The 19,570-nt window shown below is 55.9% G+C and overlaps 3 protein-coding genes across 3 annotated transcripts; all 3 read left to right on the top strand.

Moving 5' to 3' along the window:
• LOC139042287 (putative protein FAM90A9) lies at window positions 1-7,764 on the top strand. Its single transcript, XM_070499966.1, has 6 exons — window positions 1-120; window positions 580-779; window positions 1,214-1,322; window positions 1,982-2,887; window positions 6,798-6,891; window positions 7,727-7,764. The coding sequence occupies exons 1-6, from the start codon at window positions 1-3 to the stop codon at window positions 7,762-7,764; spliced, it is 1,467 nt and encodes a 488-aa protein (XP_070356067.1).
• A 21-nt stretch (window positions 7,765-7,785) lies between these two features.
• LOC123277566 (putative protein FAM90A9) lies at window positions 7,786-15,549 on the top strand. Its single transcript, XM_044749145.2, has 6 exons — window positions 7,786-7,905; window positions 8,365-8,564; window positions 8,999-9,107; window positions 9,767-10,672; window positions 14,583-14,676; window positions 15,512-15,549. The coding sequence occupies exons 1-6, from the start codon at window positions 7,786-7,788 to the stop codon at window positions 15,547-15,549; spliced, it is 1,467 nt and encodes a 488-aa protein (XP_044605080.2).
• A 21-nt stretch (window positions 15,550-15,570) lies between these two features.
• Window positions 15,571-18,511, top strand: LOC123281371 (putative protein FAM90A9). The gene is made up of 4 exons (XM_070499964.1): window positions 15,571-15,690; window positions 16,150-16,349; window positions 16,784-16,892; window positions 17,552-18,511. The coding sequence occupies exons 1-4, from the start codon at window positions 15,571-15,573 to the stop codon at window positions 18,509-18,511; spliced, it is 1,389 nt and encodes a 462-aa protein (XP_070356065.1).
• The last annotated feature ends 1,059 nt before the right edge of the window (window positions 18,512-19,570 follow it).

Here is a 19,570-nt window from a genome sequence, read left to right as displayed (position 1 = left end):
ATGGCGGATCCTTCCACACGGCACTGGCCTTCCAGCCTGCTCAAGGCCCAGAAACGGAAGAAGCAACCCAAGGGAGCAGCGGGGCCGAGGGTTCCCCCGGCAGAGGAGGAGGATCCCAGGGTAAGTGGGGGCTTGGGTCTGTGGGGAAGCGGGCATGGCCTGGACTCCAGGGGCAGGGTCTGACAGGGACCATTGTGTCTCCATAAGTCTGTTGTCCTTCGGCGGGCAAGGCCCCGCTGTCTTGGGTCCTCCAAACCAAGCCCACGGGTCCATTCAGAGACTTGGAGGAACAAGCTCGCTTCCTATTTGCTGTCACGTCCAGCTGGGTGTTGGTCTCAGTCTTTCCATCGGGCTCCTCGTCCTCACCCTGAGACCTCCAGTCCTCCCTGCCGTGTCCCTCCCGACCCTAGGCTCTGGGAGGCACCACACCCTCTTCCCCGTCCTGACGCCCACTGCCATAGGTCAAGTCCCCTGTCCCAAGCCAATAGCCTCCTCTCGAAATGTGTGCTGACAAAGCCCGCTTTGAAAGCGGCCTGTGATTTCTCTTGCCTCGGTGACCATGTCCTTCTGCCCCCGCAGGTGAAGTGCAAAGACTGCGGAGCCTTTGGGCACCACGCGAGAAGCCTGAGGTGCCCCATGAAGCGTTGGCACGGGGCCCTTGCCCCCCAGCCCTTGGGCTCCAGAAAGCTGAAGGAGAACCTGGAACCACGGCCTCAGCAGGTCCCGCCCATCCCGCGGCCCTCCAGCCAGGCGGAGAGAGAGAGGGAGCAAAGACAAAGGTGAGCACCCTGGGAGCTTGGAAGCAAGCTTTGGGCTGAAATCTAAGCAGACACACGTGTCCCTCCGCCTGCACCCCGGGCACACCGGCCACTCCAGACAAGCAGAGCGACATGGAGAGAAAGGGAAAGGAGCTCCCTCTCCTCCAGGGTCCACACTCAGCAGCTGGTTCTCCTCCGGCTCGGTCCCTAAGGGGGGTGGGGAACATTTGGGAATTTCGCCCAAGAGCCACAGAAGAGCAACGGGCTCTAACGGAAAGGACTCCTCCAGAAAAGCTGTCTGGGGTAGGGGGACGAATCGGGGGTGGGACAAAGGCCCAGGGCTTCCCTCCCCGTCTCCATATACCACATGGAGGCGGTCTGGGTCGCCTCAAGGTCTGGCCCAACTCGGGATGGGAAAAGGAACTTGCTCCCAGCTCACGTGCTTTCTTGTGCAGGCAAGACGAGCAGCGGAGGAAGGCTCTGGTGCAGAGGTTTCCCAGGAGACCCCAAGGGAGGCAGCAGCCGAGCTGGAAGGAAGGGACAGAGTCCTGTGACTACGTGAGGGTGAGTGTCCCCAGGTGCCCCCTCTTGCGCTCTTCTGGGGAGCCCCAATCTGCCTCCAGCCCCTGCTGGGAGAGGGACTTGTTCCCTCCCGTGCCCGCCAAGGGGATCAGTCAGCATGCTCTTCAGATGTCCCTGCTCTTGCTTTCTCTGGTTGGACACCATTCCTTGCAAGTCTCTCAACCCTCTGCCGTGGGGGATGTGCAGGGACTTTCATCAGAAGCTTCCCCGGGGTGGAACCCGTGATGGAAGAAGAGGCATCTTCCAATGCTGGCACACACCCCCAAATGGGGCCTGCAAACACCTCAGTCACCCAACTGCCTCCCCCACAGCCTTAGCTCTCTGTCCGTTCCCCACAACAGTGTGTGAAAGAGCTCCTGTCCGCTTCCTCAGGTGGAGACGTTGGCGATGAGGAAGCTTTCTCGTTTCCTCTCTGACGTCAACCCGTAGCAAGGGAATATTGTCCTTCATTCTCTACTGGGCACCACTGAGGCTGAGTCCCTCATCCCGTTGCAACGGATCACTTGTACAGCTTGTCCTGTTCGGTTGAACGGGATAAGTGCTTGGCTTTCTTCTGGCCTTTCTCTTTGGTTGCTTTGACTTTGTCTTTGAAGGGGAGCCAGTTCTCATATGTGGTCTCTGTGTGTTGTGTTGTCTTCCAGCATGCAAACAGGCCACTGCCGGTCCACACAACCAAGAGGGAAACCGAGCCGGGCCTCGAGCTCCTGTGGAGGCTGCCTGTGAGGACACCCGACAGGACGTCCACTGGCTGTGCAGGATCTGCCATCCAAAGTCCTGGAGTGAGCCTCTTCTCCCCTCGAGGACTTGAGCATGGAAGGGAAGTTTCTGTCCCTCCAAGCCCTCCCCGAGCGTCCCCACATTGGGCCCAGGACCCTACCGTCATGGTCCAGCTAAGAGACGAGACGCCCAGTTGGTTGTCCCCGGAAGAACCCCAGGCCGCCTGCAAGACGCAAGGCCTGGGCCACACCCCCGACACCCAGGCACAAGCCCGGTCTCTGGATGTCCAGTCGCATCCCTGCCAACAGCCTGCTGCCCATCTTTGGGACCGGCACTGCAAAATCAGCATCCAGGCAGCAGGCAAGAGAGGTCCTCGGCTCCCCATTCACACTGGCCAGAACCTCCCAAAGAAACCGAGACTCGGTCGCTGCCAGAGCCCCCAGAGGAGCCCTCAGAGACCACATCAGGGTCTTGTCCAGACTCTCCAGCCTCCCCCATGTTCAGCGGACGAGGCACCCCAAGTCGCCAGGAAGGCTCCTCGCGACCTGCAAGGCAGTGGCCTCCAGCCTGGCCACAACACGCCTCCCCTGAGCGCTGTGCAGCCCTGCACGGTGCCCCATCGTCCACCACTGCACCACGTTCCAGGCCAGCCCCTCAGAATGCTCTTCACAAGATCAGACAAGGGCTGGTGGAGCTCCAGGTTCCTGACAGCTCCCTCCTTCCATCCTGCTGAGAAGACAAGCCGTCCTGTGGAAAGCCCTCCCATCTTACAGAAGTCTGAGGGACAGCGTTCCCTGGTCCCACCGAGTGTCCTCTACGAGGACCTTCAGGTTTCCTCTTCCTCTGAAGAGAGCGTTTGGGAGGGAGACACCTCATGGCCATGAAGCCTTGTCCTCTGGCCCCAGCAGACCTGGAGGGGACTGTTGAGTCAGGAGGACGAGTCCCAGGGAGCAGCCTATTGCTCGGGAAGCAGCCACTCCCCAGAGCTGCTGGCTGCACAGATTCTGCAAACCCACATGATCCTTGGGGACACGCAGGCCAACGCTGCCTGCTTTCCTTATGGTAGTAGAAGGCGCCTTCCCCAGGGGACTTCTCACACTGGAATGAGAAGTTCCTTTCAATTGAAATCCATTGGATCTCATGGAGTCCAATCGCGGGCTGACTTTGAACTAGAGGAGAATGGGAAACTAGCAATTGAGTCTCTTTCTCCACTAATTTTGGAATTTGGGGAAAATGGGAAACGATTTCAAAGCCGTGCTTTGCAGACTTTAAACTGTTCCCTGTCCTGGGATGAGATGCCTTGACTCTGTGGGTTGATTTCGGTGCCAATTCTGATGGGGACTATTCTCATGGCTTTGTTCATTTTCGTGGCCAAATGTCCTGTGTAAGTTGTGTTTTCAAATGTTCTTTCAATCCTAATAAACTTCTCTCAAATATGACCCTGTGCCTGCCATTTTCTTTGCTAAGCGTGTCGATGGTTTGGAAAAGCGGACGGCCTGATCCCAGTTGAGTTCACTGAGTCAAGGGAAGCTTGGTGTCTTCCATGCTTCCCAGTCAGTACAGGCTCTCTGACACACCCAGCCCCACCGCATCAATACACGCATGGTGACAGAGTGCCCAAGCGGGTCTTTGGTAGATTCGTCCCTTAGATCCACACCGGACTCAGGCGGAGAGTCTGACTAAATATGCATGCCTGAATCCTACTCCACGTTATCCCCACTGAGGGTGTCTTTCTTGTTTCCTGGGCCCTGGCGTCTTCAAAGCTCTCTGGGTGATTCCAATGGGCGGCCACTTTTGAGAACCACTGGAGGGGTGGGCACAGATATCAGCTAAGTCACCTGCTATCCCCAGTGTCGAATTGAGCGAAAGCTCTGACTGAGATAGAGAAAAGTCACATAGCTCTGAAATCATGATTTCCTTAGGAACAGCAAATGACAGCCTCTGTCTCCTCTGTTGGCCACCCTTTGAGAGGGGCTTCCCTCATTATGCAGGAGTCTGTGCCTCAGGAGCACAGCAGCCTCTGGTTGAGGGCGCAAGGTCATGGAAGAGAAGGGAAAGGTGAAGATGCCATGCAGCGCGCTGACGTACCTTCTGAAACGGTTCCCGTCTTCCTGGGCCCCTGTCAGAGCTGCTTCCCTTGGCCCTTGTCTCCCGGCCACAAGCCTGCCCCATTAGGGAGTCTGACAAACCCAAAACCGCAGTGCTCCTCATTTCTCGCAATCCAAAGTGTTTGGATTGGCACTCCGCAGTTTTTCCTGATTCCAGCTGGGTAAGGACACTCGCACTGGCATTTCTGTCCCTTGCAAGCCACCCCTGGGCCTCTGAGGTCTGTCTAGATTGGCCCAGAGACTCAAGCAGCCAAGGACATGCTTCCCAGTTCCCTGCTCGCAGCCAGAGATGATATCTGCCGCCAAGGGGGACAAGACATCTTTCCCATATGCCATCAGAACCAAAGGTTCTTCTCCACAGAACCAGAGTCTGGGACCTGCAATACCTGTGTCTATCTCATGGGGAACTTCAACCCTCACCCTCAGGCAAGCAGACGGTCTTAAGACAGAGAGCAGCTCTGTTCACTGTGCAGGATGAAGACTAACCAGTAGAAGCCAGAACGATGCTGGAGAGAACCAGGACAACTCTTGGTGAATCCCAAGGGGAACAAGGATGAGAAAAGACAGAGGGAGGCGAATCCGAACCATTATCGTCCTGAAAATAACTCTCAACCTAGGAGGAGGGCAAAGAAAGGACGGAACCTCTGCATGAATTACAGACGGATGAAACACTGGACATTCTCAGACCAAACACCACACTTTCAGATCAACGGCATGCTTCTAAACACAGGGAAGCAAAGAAGGAGCCCACGCTGTCTATTTTTGCTCCACACTGCGCTGTACCCTCTGCGAGGGCCCGGATGCAGGAGAAGTGGTGGCCCGAGACACTATTGCCTAGAAAACCCCAAAGAGTTGGTGTTGGCCGGTGATACTGTTGTCTACATGGCACATCCGAGCAACATCCTAGAGCAACTCTCTGGATGGACAGCCTCTTTCAACAACGTCAGCGAACTACTAAATCCAACTAACAAAAGACGTACCATTCGTGTCGAATTTCCTTAAAAAACACCACTTAGAAGAGGCATTGCTGACAGGAGCCCTGCGTCCCAAAGTCAATAGAGGTCTATATTCAATCTAGGAAAACCCTTGTGGAGTTTTCTGCAAAACTATAAATGCCTCTCCTTGAAAGGCATAGAAATGGAAAGAAGTGCTCCTTAACGCATCACGCATCTTTCAAGAAGGAGCAAAGTGCTTTCTCTTCTAATGAACGGGGCATGCTTCCATGCCGTGATAAATCCCAGGGGGCCTTCTCCTAAAGACGAGGACACAATGGAAAACTGAATCACGGAAACAAGAGGAGCAGAAGCAGTCTATGGAACATGGTAGAGGTACAGGTGTGACAGGGATAGGGACGGGGTAGTATCTTTTTTTTCTTAGAAAGGATCCAAGTTCTTGGGGCTTGGGAGAGTTGTCATGAGAAGATCAGGTGCCAGCCTGGTTTAATGGAAGGAGGGCCCGAAGGACACTAAAGGCCAGTGGAGGGTCATGGGGCACCACACATTCCTTGGAATGCAAGGAGGCCACCTGGATTCCCCAGGCTACTGCGGGAGATTTGGCAGGGACCCTGCTGCCCGTGGGGAAGGGCACCAGGATGGGACCACTACGCCATGGCTACAGGGCCCCGGACCCAGGTCCTTGGAGCACTTTCATAAATTATTACTGAAATGCCAGTTGAAAAGTCCACACAGCTGCAAAGGGATGCAAATCACAAACTGTGGGAAATCCCCAGGGTGCCCACAAGAGGATCCGATGGAGACCCTCCCCTCCGCTGAGTGGGAGCCATCCTGGGTGACCTGCTTTGGAGCGGGAGATGGTATCTTGGCAGCCGGGAGAAGTGGCCCGGGAGAGATCATTGGGGATTTCCATTCCTAACTGTCCCCTGGTCCGAATCAAAACACAGACACCTGCCTAACCCTCTACAGAGACTGACCCCTGGAGGATGAGCAATGGGGCACAGAAGGCCAATATTCACCACTGACCGAGGTGACTCAGAAAGGACGCCCCAGGTGATCCACGGCAATGCTAGCAATACAGTGATTTGACTCACAGGAACCCGCATGACGGAAGCCAGTGCCGGAAGGACAGATGCAGAAGGAGGTCTTGGCTGTGAATTCCTAGAGTCATCCAACTCACAGAGATCCAAAGGAGAATGGGGGAGGGAGGATGTGCAGGGAGGGAGGAAGGAAGGGGTAGGGTTTCCTGGATAACGCCTTCCAGGTGGCGAGAATGCAAAGCTGGGGAGATGGAGGACAGGGACGTTCGCACAGCAACGTGCATGGACTCAGTGCCGTGAAACTCTAGGCCTCCCGGTCTTGAAAGAGTCAAATCCTCTAAGGCAAACTCTACCACAATAACAAAACGGCAAAGCGCGCAGAGAAACGGGAATGGGCACAAACGTTTCCTCTTCTTACAGAGAAGAGAGAGTCTTCAAATTAGGCACCTGCGTGCCCGAAATTTTCCAATGCCTGCAAAGGCTAAGCGACAGAGGAGAGGTCATGGCCTCAGGACTTGCTTCGACCGGGGGTGGGTAGATTAGACGGATCGACTGAGATCCCCCTCACAAGGTCACGTGACCTGGAAACCCTATAAAAGCCTGACCGCAAAGGACCCTCCCACACTCCCCCTTCCGCAGGCCCCTGGGAAGCTGCCCCACGGCCTGGGCAGTTGGTCCTGCACCCACCTTTCTACAGTCTACGGACGGAACGAGGAGCACAGCTCGCTTTCAGGTGGGTTTCCTTTACCAATGTGGTCCTCAAATGGGGAGGGCTATGGCTCTAGGCACTAGGGCAAGGATTGTGGGATTTTCATAGGAGTCTTGTGAACAGCCACTGAGGAAATACACCATTTCTCCAGTTCCAAAGCAAACAGACCCTGAGGAGTGAGGGGTCGGGAGGGAAAAGGTAGGGAAACCTCGGGGCTTGGGCGATGGGCAATTCAAGCCTCGTGAATGGATTTGTTCCTATTTGGTGCAAACGTACTCATTTGGCATGGTTTGGAAAGTAGTTAGAAATGGGGCACGAAGGCCAAAGAGAAAAGAAGACGGGTTGGGCCCTGCCGACCTTGTGAAGCTTCCCGTCCAGTGGCGGGGCAAATCTTTTTTGCGTGTGAATTTCAATTGCCAAATCGCATCCCTTGATGTCAATGCGGAGATTCAAACTTTCAAGAGGAAGGCATACGTTGCTTTTGATCTTCCGATACGTGTGCCCAGGCGTGAAATCTAGCCTCTGTTCTCGTGCACACCTGGCGCAATCCTGTCTTCCTTGGTCCAAGCACACCGCATCGCGAAGCACCCAAGGCGAGTCTCTCAAACCCGTCTCTCAAGGAGGCCATTCCAAAGTCACCATGGATGCCTCCTGGGTCTTGTCTCGGTCAGAGTCCTATTCGGGCGGGAGGGAGTCATGTGAGAGTGAGAACATATGTGGGAGGGAGAGATGCCTTTGCGACGAATGTGTTTGGACTCAGTGATCAAAGAGGTCCCTTCACCCAGCCTCGGAGACGGAGGTGCGAGAGGGACTTTTTTCCGTGTGTGTGTCTGATCGTTTTCTTTTTCTTTGGACTCAGGAACCCCGGAAAGCAAGTCCTCGGGGAGACGGAGGTGAGGCTCCGCACAGGTGGGGCAGATGGCGGATCCTTCCACACGGCACTGGCCTTCCAGCCTGCTCAAGGCCCAGAAACGGAAGAAGCAACCCAAGGGAGCAGCGGGGCCGAGGGTTCCCCCGGCAGAGGAGGAGGATCCCAGGGTAAGTGGGGGCTTGGGTCTGTGGGGAAGCGGGCATGGCCTGGACTCCAGGGGCAGGGTCTGACAGGGACCATTGTGTCTCCATAAGTCTGTTGTCCTTCGGCGGGCAAGGCCCCGCTGTCTTGGGTCCTCCAAACCAAGCCCACGGGTCCATTCAGAGACTTGGAGGAACAAGCTCGCTTCCTATTTGCTGTCACGTCCAGCTGGGTGTTGGTCTCAGTCTTTCCATCGGGCTCCTCGTCCTCACCCTGAGACCTCCAGTCCTCCCTGCCGTGTCCCTCCCGACCCTAGGCTCTGGGAGGCACCACACCCTCTTCCCCGTCCTGACGCCCACTGCCATAGGTCAAGTCCCCTGTCCCAAGCCAATAGCCTCCTCTCGAAATGTGTGCTGACAAAGCCCGCTTTGAAAGCGGCCTGTGATTTCTCTTGCCTCGGTGACCATGTCCTTCTGCCCCCGCAGGTGAAGTGCAAAGACTGCGGAGCCTTTGGGCACCACGCGAGAAGCCTGAGGTGCCCCATGAAGCGTTGGCACGGGGCCCTTGCCCCCCAGCCCTTGGGCTCCAGAAAGCTGAAGGAGAACCTGGAACCACGGCCTCAGCAGGTCCCGCCCATCCCGCGGCCCTCCAGCCAGGCGGAGAGAGAGAGGGAGCAAAGACAAAGGTGAGCACCCTGGGAGCTTGGAAGCAAGCTTTGGGCTGAAATCTAAGCAGACACACGTGTCCCTCCGCCTGCACCCCGGGCACACCGGCCACTCCAGACAAGCAGAGCGACATGGAGAGAAAGGGAAAGGAGCTCCCTCTCCTCCAGGGTCCACACTCAGCAGCTGGTTCTCCTCCGGCTCGGTCCCTAAGGGGGGTGGGGAACATTTGGGAATTTCGCCCAAGAGCCACAGAAGAGCAACGGGCTCTAACGGAAAGGACTCCTCCAGAAAAGCTGTCTGGGGTAGGGGGACGAATCGGGGGTGGGACAAAGGCCCAGGGCTTCCCTCCCCGTCTCCATATACCACATGGAGGCGGTCTGGGCCGCCTCAAGGTCTGGCCCAACTCGGGATGGGAAAAGGAACTTGCTCCCAGCTCACGTGCTTTCTTGTGCAGGCAAGACGAGCAGCGGAGGAAGGCTCTGGTGCAGAGGTTTCCCAGGAGACCCCAAGGGAGGCAGCAGCCGAGCTGGAAGGAAGGGACAGAGTCCTGTGACTACGTGAGGGTGAGTGTCCCCAGGTGCCCCCTCTTGCGCTCTTCTGGGGAGCCCCAATCTGCCTCCAGCCCCTGCTGGGAGAGGGACTTGTTCCCTCCCGTGCCCGCCAAGGGGATCAGTCAGCATGCTCTTCAGATGTCCCTGCTCTTGCTTTCTCTGGTTGGACACCATTCCTTGCAAGTCTCTCAACCCTCTGCCGTGGGGGATGTGCAGGGACTTTCATCAGAAGCTTCCCCGGGGTGGAACCCGTGATGGAAGAAGAGGCATCTTCCAATGCTGGCACACACCCCCAAATGGGGCCTGCAAACACCTCAGTCACCCAACTGCCTCCCCCACAGCCTTAGCTCTCTGTCCGTTCCCCACAACAGTGTGTGAAAGAGCTCCTGTCCGCTTCCTCAGGTGGAGACGTTGGCGATGAGGAAGCTTTCTCGTTTCCTCTCTGACGTCAACCCGTAGCAAGGGAATATTGTCCTTCATTCTCTACTGGGCACCACTGAGGCTGAGTCCCTCATCCCGTTGCAACGGATCACTTGTACAGCTTGTCCTGTTCGGTTGAACGGGATAAGTGCTTGGCTTTCTTCTGGCCTTTCTCTTTGGTTGCTTTGACTTTGTCTTTGAAGGGGAGCCAGTTCTCATATGTGGTCTCTGTGTGTTGTGTTGTCTTCCAGCATGCAAACAGGCCACTGCCGGTCCACACAACCAAGAGGGAAACCGAGCCGGGCCTCGAGCTCCTGTGGAGGCTGCCTGTGAGGACACCCGACAGGACGTCCACTGGCTGTGCAGGATCTGCCATCCAAAGTCCTGGAGTGAGCCTCTTCTCCCCTCGAGGACTTGAGCATGGAAGGGAAGTTTCTGTCCCTCCAAGCCCTCCCCGAGCGTCCCCACATTGGGCCCAGGACCCTACCGTCATGGTCCAGCTAAGAGACGAGACGCCCAGTTGGTTGTCCCCGGAAGAACCCCAGGCCGCCTGCAAGACGCAAGGCCTGGGCCACACCCCCGACACCCAGGCACAAGCCCGGTCTCTGGATGTCCAGTCGCATCCCTGCCAACAGCCTGCTGCCCATCTTTGGGACCGGCACTGCAAAATCAGCATCCAGGCAGCAGGCAAGAGAGGTCCTCGGCTCCCCATTCACACTGGCCAGAACCTCCCAAAGAAACCGAGACTCGGTCGCTGCCAGAGCCCCCAGAGGAGCCCTCAGAGACCACATCAGGGTCTTGTCCAGACTCTCCAGCCTCCCCCATGTTCAGCGGACGAGGCACCCCAAGTCGCCAGGAAGGCTCCTCGCGACCTGCAAGGCAGTGGCCTCCAGCCTGGCCACAACACGCCTCCCCTGAGCGCTGTGCAGCCCTGCACGGTGCCCCATCGTCCACCACTGCACCACGTTCCAGGCCAGCCCCTCAGAATGCTCTTCACAAGATCAGACAAGGGCTGGTGGAGCTCCAGGTTCCTGACAGCTCCCTCCTTCCATCCTGCTGAGAAGACAAGCCGTCCTGTGGAAAGCCCTCCCATCTTACAGAAGTCTGAGGGACAGCGTTCCCTGGTCCCACCGAGTGTCCTCTACGAGGACCTTCAGGTTTCCTCTTCCTCTGAAGAGAGCGTTTGGGAGGGAGACACCTCATGGCCATGAAGCCTTGTCCTCTGGCCCCAGCAGACCTGGAGGGGACTGTTGAGTCAGGAGGACGAGTCCCAGGGAGCAGCCTATTGCTCGGGAAGCAGCCACTCCCCAGAGCTGCTGGCTGCACAGATTCTGCAAACCCACATGATCCTTGGGGACACGCAGGCCAACGCTGCCTGCTTTCCTTATGGTAGTAGAAGGCGCCTTCCCCAGGGGACTTCTCACACTGGAATGAGAAGTTCCTTTCAATTGAAATCCATTGGATCTCATGGAGTCCAATCGCGGGCTGACTTTGAACTAGAGGAGAATGGGAAACTAGCAATTGAGTCTCTTTCTCCACTAATTTTGGAATTTGGGGAAAATGGGAAACGATTTCAAAGCCGTGCTTTGCAGACTTTAAACTGTTCCCTGTCCTGGGATGAGATGCCTTGACTCTGTGGGTTGATTTCGGTGCCAATTCTGATGGGGACTATTCTCATGGCTTTGTTCATTTTCGTGGCCAAATGTCCTGTGTAAGTTGTGTTTTCAAATGTTCTTTCAATCCTAATAAACTTCTCTCAAATATGACCCTGTGCCTGCCATTTTCTTTGCTAAGCGTGTCGATGGTTTGGAAAAGCGGACGGCCTGATCCCAGTTGAGTTCACTGAGTCAAGGGAAGCTTGGTGTCTTCCATGCTTCCCAGTCAGTACAGGCTCTCTGACACACCCAGCCCCACCGCATCAATACACGCATGGTGACAGAGTGCCCAAGCGGGTCTTTGGTAGATTCGTCCCTTAGATCCACACTGGACTCAGGCGGAGAGTCTGACTAAACATGCATGCCTGAATCCTACTCCACGTTATCCCCACTGAGGGTGTCTTTCTTGTTTCCTGGGCCCTGGCGTCTTCAAAGCTCTCTGGGTGATTCCAATGGGCGGCCACTTTTGAGAACCACTGGAGGGGTGGGCACAGATATCAGCTAAGTCACCTGCTATCCCCAGTGTCGAATTGAGCGAAAGCTCTGACTGAGATAGAGAAAAGTCACATAGCTCTGAAATCATGATTTCCTTAGGAACAGCAAATGACAGCCTCTGTCTCCTCTGTTGGCCACCCTTTGAGAGGGGCTTCCCTCATTATGCAGGAGTCTGTGCCTCAGGAGCACAGCAGCCTCTGGTTGAGGGCGCAAGGTCATGGAAGAGAAGGGAAAGGTGAAGATGCCATGCAGCGCGCTGACGTACCTTCTGAAACGGTTCCCGTCTTCCTGGGCCCCTGTCAGAGCTGCTTCCCTTGGCCCTTGTCTCCCGGCCACAAGCCTGCCCCATTAGGGAGTCTGACAAACCCAAAACCGCAGTGCTCCTCATTTCTCGCAATCCAAAGTGTTTGGATTGGCACTCCGCAGTTTTTCCTGATTCCAGCTGGGTAAGGACACTCGCACTGGCATTTCTGTCCCTGGCAAGCCACCCCTGGGCCTCTGAGGTCTGTCTAGATTGGCCCAGAGACTCAAGCAGCCAAGGACATGCTTCCCAGTTCCCTGCTCGCAGCCAGAGATGATATCTGCCGCCAAGGGGGACAAGACATCTTTCCCATATGCCATCAGAACCAAAGGTTCTTCTCCACAGAACCAGAGTCTGGGACCTGCAATACCTGTGTCTATCTCATGGGGAACTTCAACCCTCACCCTCAGGCAAGCAGACGGTCTTAAGACAGAGAGCAGCTCTGTTCACTGTGCAGGATGAAGACTAACCAGTAGAAGCCAGAACGATGCTGGAGAGAACCAGGACAACTCTTGGTGAATCCCAAGGGGAACAAGGATGAGAAAAGACAGAGGGAGGCGAATCCGAACCATTATCGTCCTGAAAATAACTCTCAACCTAGGAGGAGGGCAAAGAAAGGACGGAACCTCTGCATGAATTACAGACGGATGAAACACTGGACATTCTCAGACCAAACACCACACTTTCAGATCAACGGCATGCTTCTAAACACAGGGAAGCAAAGAAGGAGCCCACGCTGTCTATTTTTGCTCCACACTGCGCTGTACCCTCTGCGAGGGCCCGGATGCAGGAGAAGTGGTGGCCCGAGACACTATTGCCTAGAAAACCCCAAAGAGTTGGTGTTGGCCGGTGATACTGTTGTCTACATGGCACATCCGAGCAACATCCTAGAGCAACTCTCTGGATGGACAGCCTCTTTCAACAACGTCAGCGAACTACTAAATCCAACTAACAAAAGACGTACCATTCGTGTCGAATTTCCTTAAAAAACACCACTTAGAAGAGGCATTGCTGACAGGAGCCCTGCGTCCCAAAGTCAATAGAGGTCTATATTCAATCTAGGAAAACCCTTGTGGAGTTTTCTGCAAAACTATAAATGCCTCTCCTTGAAAGGCATAGAAATGGAAAGAAGTGCTCCTTAACGCATCACGCATCTGTCAAGAAGGAGCAAAGTGCTTTCTCTTCTAATGAACGGGGCATGCTTCCATGCCGTGATAAATCCCAGGGGGCCTTCTCCTAAAGAGGAGGACACAATGGAAAACTGAATCACGGAAACAAGAGGAGCAGAAGCAGTCTATGGAACATGGTAGAGGTACAGGTGTGACAGGGATAGGGACGGGGTAGTATCTTTTTTTTCTTAGAAAGGATCCAAGTTCTTGGGGCTTGGGAGAGTTGTCATGAGAAGATCAGGTGCCAGCCTGGTTTAATGGAAGGAGGGCCCGAAGGACACTAAAGGCCAGTGGAGGGTCATGGGGCACCACACATTCCTTGGAATGCAAGGAGGCCACCTGGATTCCCCAGGCTACTGCGGGAGATTTGGCAGGGACCCTGCTGCCCGTGGGGAAGGGCACCAGGATGGGACCACTACGCCATGGCTACAGGGCCCCGGACCCAGGTCCTTGGAGCACTTTCATAAATTATTACTGAAATGCCAGTTGAAAAGTCCACACAGCTGCAAAGGGATGCAAATCACAAACTGTGGGAAATCCCCAGGGTGCCCACAAGAGGATCCGATGGAGACCCTCCCCTCCGCTGAGTGGGAGCCATCCTGGGTGACCTGCTTTGGAGCGGGAGATGGTATCTTGGCAGCCGGGAGAAGTGGCCCGGGAGAGATCATTGGGGATTTCCATTCCTAACTGTCCCCTGGTCCGAATCAAAACACAGACACCTGCCTAACCCTCTACAGAGACTGACCCCTGGAGGATGAGCAATGGGGCACAGAAGGCCAATATTCACCACTGACCGAGGTGACTCAGAAAGGACGCCCCAGGTGATCCACGGCAATGCTAGCAATACAGTGATTTGACTCACAGGAACCCGCATGACGGAAGCCAGTGCCGGAAGGACAGATGCAGAAGGAGGTCTTGGCTGTGAATTCCTAGAGTCATCCAACTCACAGAGATCCAAAGGAGAATGGGGGAGGGAGGATGTGCAGGGAGGGAGGAAGGAAGGGGTAGGGTTTCCTGGATAACGCCTTCCAGGTGGCGAGAATGCAAAGCTGGGGAGATGGAGGACAGGGACGTTCGCACAGCAACGTGCATGGACTCAATGCCGTGAAACTCTAGGCCTCCCGGTCTTGAAAGAGTCAAATCCTCTAAGGCAAACTCTACCACAATAACAAAACGGCAAAGCGCGCAGAGAAACGGGAATGGGCACAAACGTTTCCTCTTCTTACAGAGAAGAGAGAGTCTTCAAATTAGGCACCTGCGTGCCCGAAATTTTCCAATGCCTGCAAAGGCTAAGCGACAGAGGAGAGGTCATGGCCTCAGGACTTGCTTCGACCGGGGGTGGGTAGATTAGACGGATCGACTGAGATCCCCCTCACAAGGTCACGTGACCTGGAAACCCTATAAAAGCCTGACCGCAAAGGACCCTCCCACACTCCCCCTTCCGCAGGCCCCTGGGAAGCTGCCCCACGGCCTGGGCAGTTGGTCCTGCACCCACCTTTCTACAGTCTACGGACGGAACGAGGAGCACAGCTCGCTTTCAGGTGGGTTTCCTTTACCAATGTGGTCCTCAAATGGGGAGGGCTATGGCTCTAGGCACTAGGGCAAGGATTGTGGGATTTTCATAGGAGTCTTGTGAACAGCCACTGAGGAAATACACCATTTCTCCAGTTCCAAAGCAAACAGACCCTGAGGAGTGAGGGGTCGGGAGGGAAAAGGTAGGGAAACCTCGGGGCTTGGGCGATGGGCAATTCAAGCCTCGTGAATGGATTTGTTCCTATTTAGTGCAAACGTACTCATTTGGCATGGTTTGGAAAGTAGTTAGAAATGGGGCACGAAGGCCAAACAGAAAAGAAGACGGGTTGGGCCCTGCCGACCTTGTGAAGCTTCCCGTCCAGTGGCGGGGCAACTCTTTTTTGCGTGTGAATTTCAATTGCCAAATCGCATCCCTTGATGTCAATGCGGAGATTCAAACCTTCAAGAGGAAGGCATACGTTGCTTTTGATCTTCCGATACGTGTGCCCAGGCGTGAAATCTAGCCTCTGTTCTCGTGCACACCTGGCGCAATCCTGTCTTCCTTGGTCCAAGCACACCGCATCGCGAAGCACCCAAGGCGAGTCTCTCAAACCCGTCTCTCAAGGAGGCCATTCCAAAGTCACCATGGATGCCTCCTGGGTCTTGTCTCGGTCAGAGTCCTATTCGGGCGGGAGGGAGTCATGTGAGAGTGAGAACATATGTGGGAGGGAGAGATGCCTTTGCGACGAATGTGTTTGGACTCAGTGATCAAAGAGGTCCCTTCACCCAGCCTCGGAGACGGAGGTGCGAGAGGGACTTTTTTCCGTGTGTGTGTCTGATCGTTTTCTTTTTCTTTGGACTCAGGAACCCCGGAAAGCAAGTCCTCGGGGAGACGGAGGTGAGGCTCCGCACAGGTGGGGCAGATGGCGGATCCTTCCACACGGCACTGGCCTTCCAGCCTGCTCAAGGCCCAGAAACGGAAGAAGCAACCCAAGGGAGCAGCGGGGCCGAGGGTTCCCCCGGCAGAGGAGGAGGATCCCAGGGTAAGTGGGGGCTTGGGTCTGTGGGGAAGCGGGCATGGCCTGGACTCCAGGGGCAGGGTCTGACAGGGACCATTGTGTCTCCATAAGTCTGTTGTCCTTCGGCGGGCAAGGCCCCGCTGTCTTGGGTCCTCCAAACCAAGCCCACGGGTCCATTCAGAGACTTGGAGGAACAAGCTCGCTTCCTATTTGCTGTCACGTCCAGCTGGGTGTTGGTCTCAGTCTTTCCATCGGGCTCCTCGTCCTCACCCTGAGACCTCCAGTCCTCCCTGCCGTGTCCCTCCCGACCCTAGGCTCTGGGAGGCACCACACCCTCTTCCCCGTCCTGACGCCCACTGCCATAGGTCAAGTCCCCTGTCCCAAGCCAATAGCCTCCTCTCGAAATGTGTGCTGACAAAGCCCGCTTTGAAAGCGGCCTGTGATTTCTCTTGCCTCGGTGACCATGTCCTTCTGCCCCCGCAGGTGAAGTGCAAAGACTGCGGAGCCTTTGGGCACCACGCGAGAAGCCTGAGGTGCCCCATGAAGCGTTGGCACGGGGCCCTTGCCCCCCAGCCCTTGGGCTCCAGAAAGCTGAAGGAGAACCTGGAACCACGGCCTCAGCAGGTCCCGCCCATCCCGCGGCCCTCCAGCCAGGCGGAGAGAGAGAGGGAGCAAAGACAAAGGTGAGCACCCTGGGAGCTTGGAAGCAAGCTTTGGGCTGAAATCTAAGCAGACACACGTGTCCCTCCGCCTGCACCCCGGGCACACCGGCCACTCCAGACAAGCAGAGCGACATGGAGAGAAAGGGAAAGGAGCTCCCTCTCCTCCAGGGTCCACACTCAGCAGCTGGTTCTCCTCCGGCTCGGTCCCTAAGGGGGGTGGGGAACATTTGGGAATTTCGCCCAAGAGCCACAGAAGAGCAACGGGCTCTAACGGAAAGGACTCCTCCAGAAAAGCTGTCTGGGGTAGGGGGACGAATCGGGGGTGGGACAAAGGCCCAGGGCTTCCCTCCCCGTCTCCATATACCACATGGAGGCGGTCTGGGCCGCCTCAAGGTCTGGCCCAACTCGGGATGGGAAAAGGAACTTGCTCCCAGCTCACGTGCTTTCTTGTGCAGGCAAGACGAGCAGCGGAGGAAGGCTCTGGTGCAGAGGTTTCCCAGGAGACCCCAAGGGAGGCAGCAGCCGAGCTGGAAGGAAGGGACAGAGTCCTGTGACTACGTGAGGGTGAGTGTCCCCAGGTGCCCCCTCTTGCGCTCTTCTGGGGAGCCCCAATCTGCCTCCAGCCCCTGCTGGGAGAGGGACTTGTTCCCTCCCGTGCCCGCCAAGGGGATCAGTCAGCATGCTCTTCAGATGTCCCTGCTCTTGCTTTCTCTGGTTGGACACCATTCCTTGCAAGTCTCTCAACCCTCTGCCGTGGGGGATGTGCAGGGACTTTCATCAGAAGCTTCCCCGGGGTGGAACCCGTGATGGAAGAAGAGGCATCTTCCAATGCTGGCACACACCCCCAAATGGGGCCTGCAAACACCTCAGTCACCCAACTGCCTCCCCCACAGCCTTAGCTCTCTGTCCGTTCCCCACAACAGTGTGTGAAAGAGCTCCTGTCCGCTTCCTCAGGTGGAGACGTTGGCGATGAGGAAGCTTTCTCGTTTCCTCTCTGACGTCAACCCGTAGCAAGGGAATATTGTCCTTCATTCTCTACTGGGCACCACTGAGGCTGAGTCCCTCATCCCGTTGCAACGGATCACTTGTACAGCTTGTCCTGTTCGGTTGAACGGGATAAGTGCTTGGCTTTCTTCTGGCCTTTCTCTTTGGTTGCTTTGACTTTGTCTTTGAAGGGGAGCCAGTTCTCATATGTGGTCTCTGTGTGTTGTGTTGTCTTCCAGCATGCAAACAGGCCACTGCCGGTCCACACAACCAAGAGGGAAACCGAGCCGGGCCTCGAGCTCCTGTGGAGGCTGCCTGTGAGGACACCCGACAGGACGTCCACTGGCTGTGCAGGATCTGCCATCCAAAGTCCTGGAGTGAGCCTCTTCTCCCCTCGAGGACTTGAGCATGGAAGGGAAGTTTCTGTCCCTCCAAGCCCTCCCCGAGCGTCCCCACATTGGGCCCAGGACCCTACCGTCATGGTCCAGCTAAGAGACGAGACGCCCAGTTGGTTGTCCCCGGAAGAACCCCAGGCCGCCTGCAAGACGCAAGGCCTGGGCCACACCCCCGACACCCAGGCACAAGCCCGGTCTCTGGATGTCCAGTCGCATCCCTGCCAACAGCCTGCTGCCCATCTTTGGGACCGGCACTGCAAAATCAGCATCCAGGCAGCAGGCAAGAGAGGTCCTCGGCTCCCCATTCACACTGGCCAGAACCTCCCAAAGAAACCGAGACTCGGTCGCTGCCAGAGCCCCCAGAGGAGCCCTCAGAGACCACATCAGGGTCTTGTCCAGACTCTCCAGCCTCCCCCATGTTCAGCGGACGAGGCACCCCAAGTCGCCAGGAAGGCTCCTCGCGACCTGCAAGGCAGTGGCCTCCAGCCTGGCCACAACACGCCTCCCCTGAGCGCTGTGCAGCCCTGCACGGTGCCCCATCGTCCACCACTGCACCACGTTCCAGGCCAGCCCCTCAGAATGCTCTTCACAAGATCAGACAAGGGCTGGTGGAGCTCCAGGTTCCTGACAGCTCCCTCCTTCCATCCTGCTGAGAAGACAAGCCGTCCTGTGGAAAGCCCTCCCATCTTACAGAAGTCTGAGGGACAGCGTTCCCTGGTCCCACCGAGTGTCCTCTACGAGGACCTTCAGGTTTCCTCTTCCTCTGAAGAGAGCGTTTGGGAGGGAGACACCTCATGGCCATGAAGCCTTGTCCTCTGGCCCCAGCAGACCTGGAGGGGACTGTTGAGTCAGGAGGACGAGTCCCAGGGAGCAGCCTATTGCTCGGGAAGCAGCCACTCCCCAGAGCTGCTGGCTGCACAGATTCTGCAAACCCACATGATCCTTGGGGACACGCAGGCCAACGCTGCCTGCTTTCCTTATGGTAGTAGAAGGCGCCTTCCCCAGGGGACTTCTCACACTGGAATGAGAAGTTCCTTTCAATTGAAATCCATTGGATCTCATGGAGTCCAATCGCGGGCTGACTTTGAACTAGAGGAGAATGGGAAACTAGCAATTGAGTCTCTTTCTCCACTAATTTTGGAATTTGGGGAAAATGGGAAACGATTTCAAAGCCGTGCTTTGCAGACTTTAAACTGTTCCCTGTCCTGGGATGAGATGCCTTGACTCTGTGGGTTGATTTCGGTGCCAATTCTGATGGGGACTATTCTCATGGCTTTGTTCATTTTCGTGGCCAAATGTCCTGTGTAAGTTGTGTTTTCAAATGTTCTTTCAATCCTAATAAACTTCTCTCAAATATGACCCTGTGCCTGCCATTTTCTTTGCTAAGCGTGTCGATGGTTTGGAAAAGCGGACGGCCTGATCCCAGTTGAGTTCACTGAGTCAAGGGAAGCTTGGTGTCTTCCATGCTTCCCAGTCAGTACAGGCTCTCTGACACACCCAGCCCCACCGCATCAATACACGCATGGTGACAGAGTGCCCAAGCGGGTCTTTGGTAGATTCGTCCCTTAGATCCACACTGGACTCAGGCGGAGAGTCTGACTAAATATGCATGCCTGAATCCTACTCCACGTTATCCCCACTGAGGGTGTCTTTCTTGTTTCCTGGGCCCTGGCGTCTTCAAAGCTCTCTGGGTGATTCCAATGGGCGGCCACTTTTGAGAACCACTGGAGGGGTGGGCACAGATATCAGCTAAGTCACCTGCTATCCCCAGTGTCGAATTGAGCGAAAGCTCTGACTGAGATAGATAAAAGTCACATAGCTCTGAAATCATGATTTCCTTAGGAACAGCAAATGACAGCCTCT

The sequence above is a fragment of the Equus asinus genome, chromosome 27 (genome assembly GCF_041296235.1).
Source record: "Equus asinus isolate D_3611 breed Donkey chromosome 27, EquAss-T2T_v2, whole genome shotgun sequence".
In the NCBI taxonomy this organism is placed as follows: domain Eukaryota; kingdom Metazoa; phylum Chordata; class Mammalia; order Perissodactyla; family Equidae; genus Equus; species Equus asinus.
Note: the sequence above shows the minus strand (reverse complement) of the source record. Positions and strands in the feature narration are given on the sequence as shown.

What these genes read in the sequence shown, in the direction of transcription:
- LOC139042287 (XM_070499966.1), top strand. Translation starts at nt 1, where the DNA reads ATGGCGGATCCTTCCACACGGCACTGGCCTTCCAGCCTGCTCAAGGCC. An exon ending in GAGAGGGAGCAAAGACAAAG is followed by an intron (nt 780 to 1,213) that starts GTGAGCACCCTG and finishes TTTCTTGTGCAG; the next exon opens with GCAAGACGAGCAGCGGAGGA. An exon ending in AGTCCTGTGACTACGTGAGG is followed by an intron (nt 1,323 to 1,981) that starts GTGAGTGTCCCC and finishes GTTGTCTTCCAG; the next exon opens with CATGCAAACAGGCCACTGCC.
- LOC123277566 (XM_044749145.2), top strand. Translation starts at nt 7,786, where the DNA reads ATGGCGGATCCTTCCACACGGCACTGGCCTTCCAGCCTGCTCAAGGCC. An exon ending in GAGAGGGAGCAAAGACAAAG is followed by an intron (nt 8,565 to 8,998) that starts GTGAGCACCCTG and finishes TTTCTTGTGCAG; the next exon opens with GCAAGACGAGCAGCGGAGGA. An exon ending in GGAGCACAGCTCGCTTTCAG is followed by an intron (nt 14,677 to 15,511) that starts GTGGGTTTCCTT and finishes CTTTGGACTCAG; the next exon opens with GAACCCCGGAAAGCAAGTCC.
- LOC123281371 (XM_070499964.1), top strand. Translation starts at nt 15,571, where the DNA reads ATGGCGGATCCTTCCACACGGCACTGGCCTTCCAGCCTGCTCAAGGCC. An exon ending in GAGAGGGAGCAAAGACAAAG is followed by an intron (nt 16,350 to 16,783) that starts GTGAGCACCCTG and finishes TTTCTTGTGCAG; the next exon opens with GCAAGACGAGCAGCGGAGGA. An exon ending in AGTCCTGTGACTACGTGAGG is followed by an intron (nt 16,893 to 17,551) that starts GTGAGTGTCCCC and finishes GTTGTCTTCCAG; the next exon opens with CATGCAAACAGGCCACTGCC.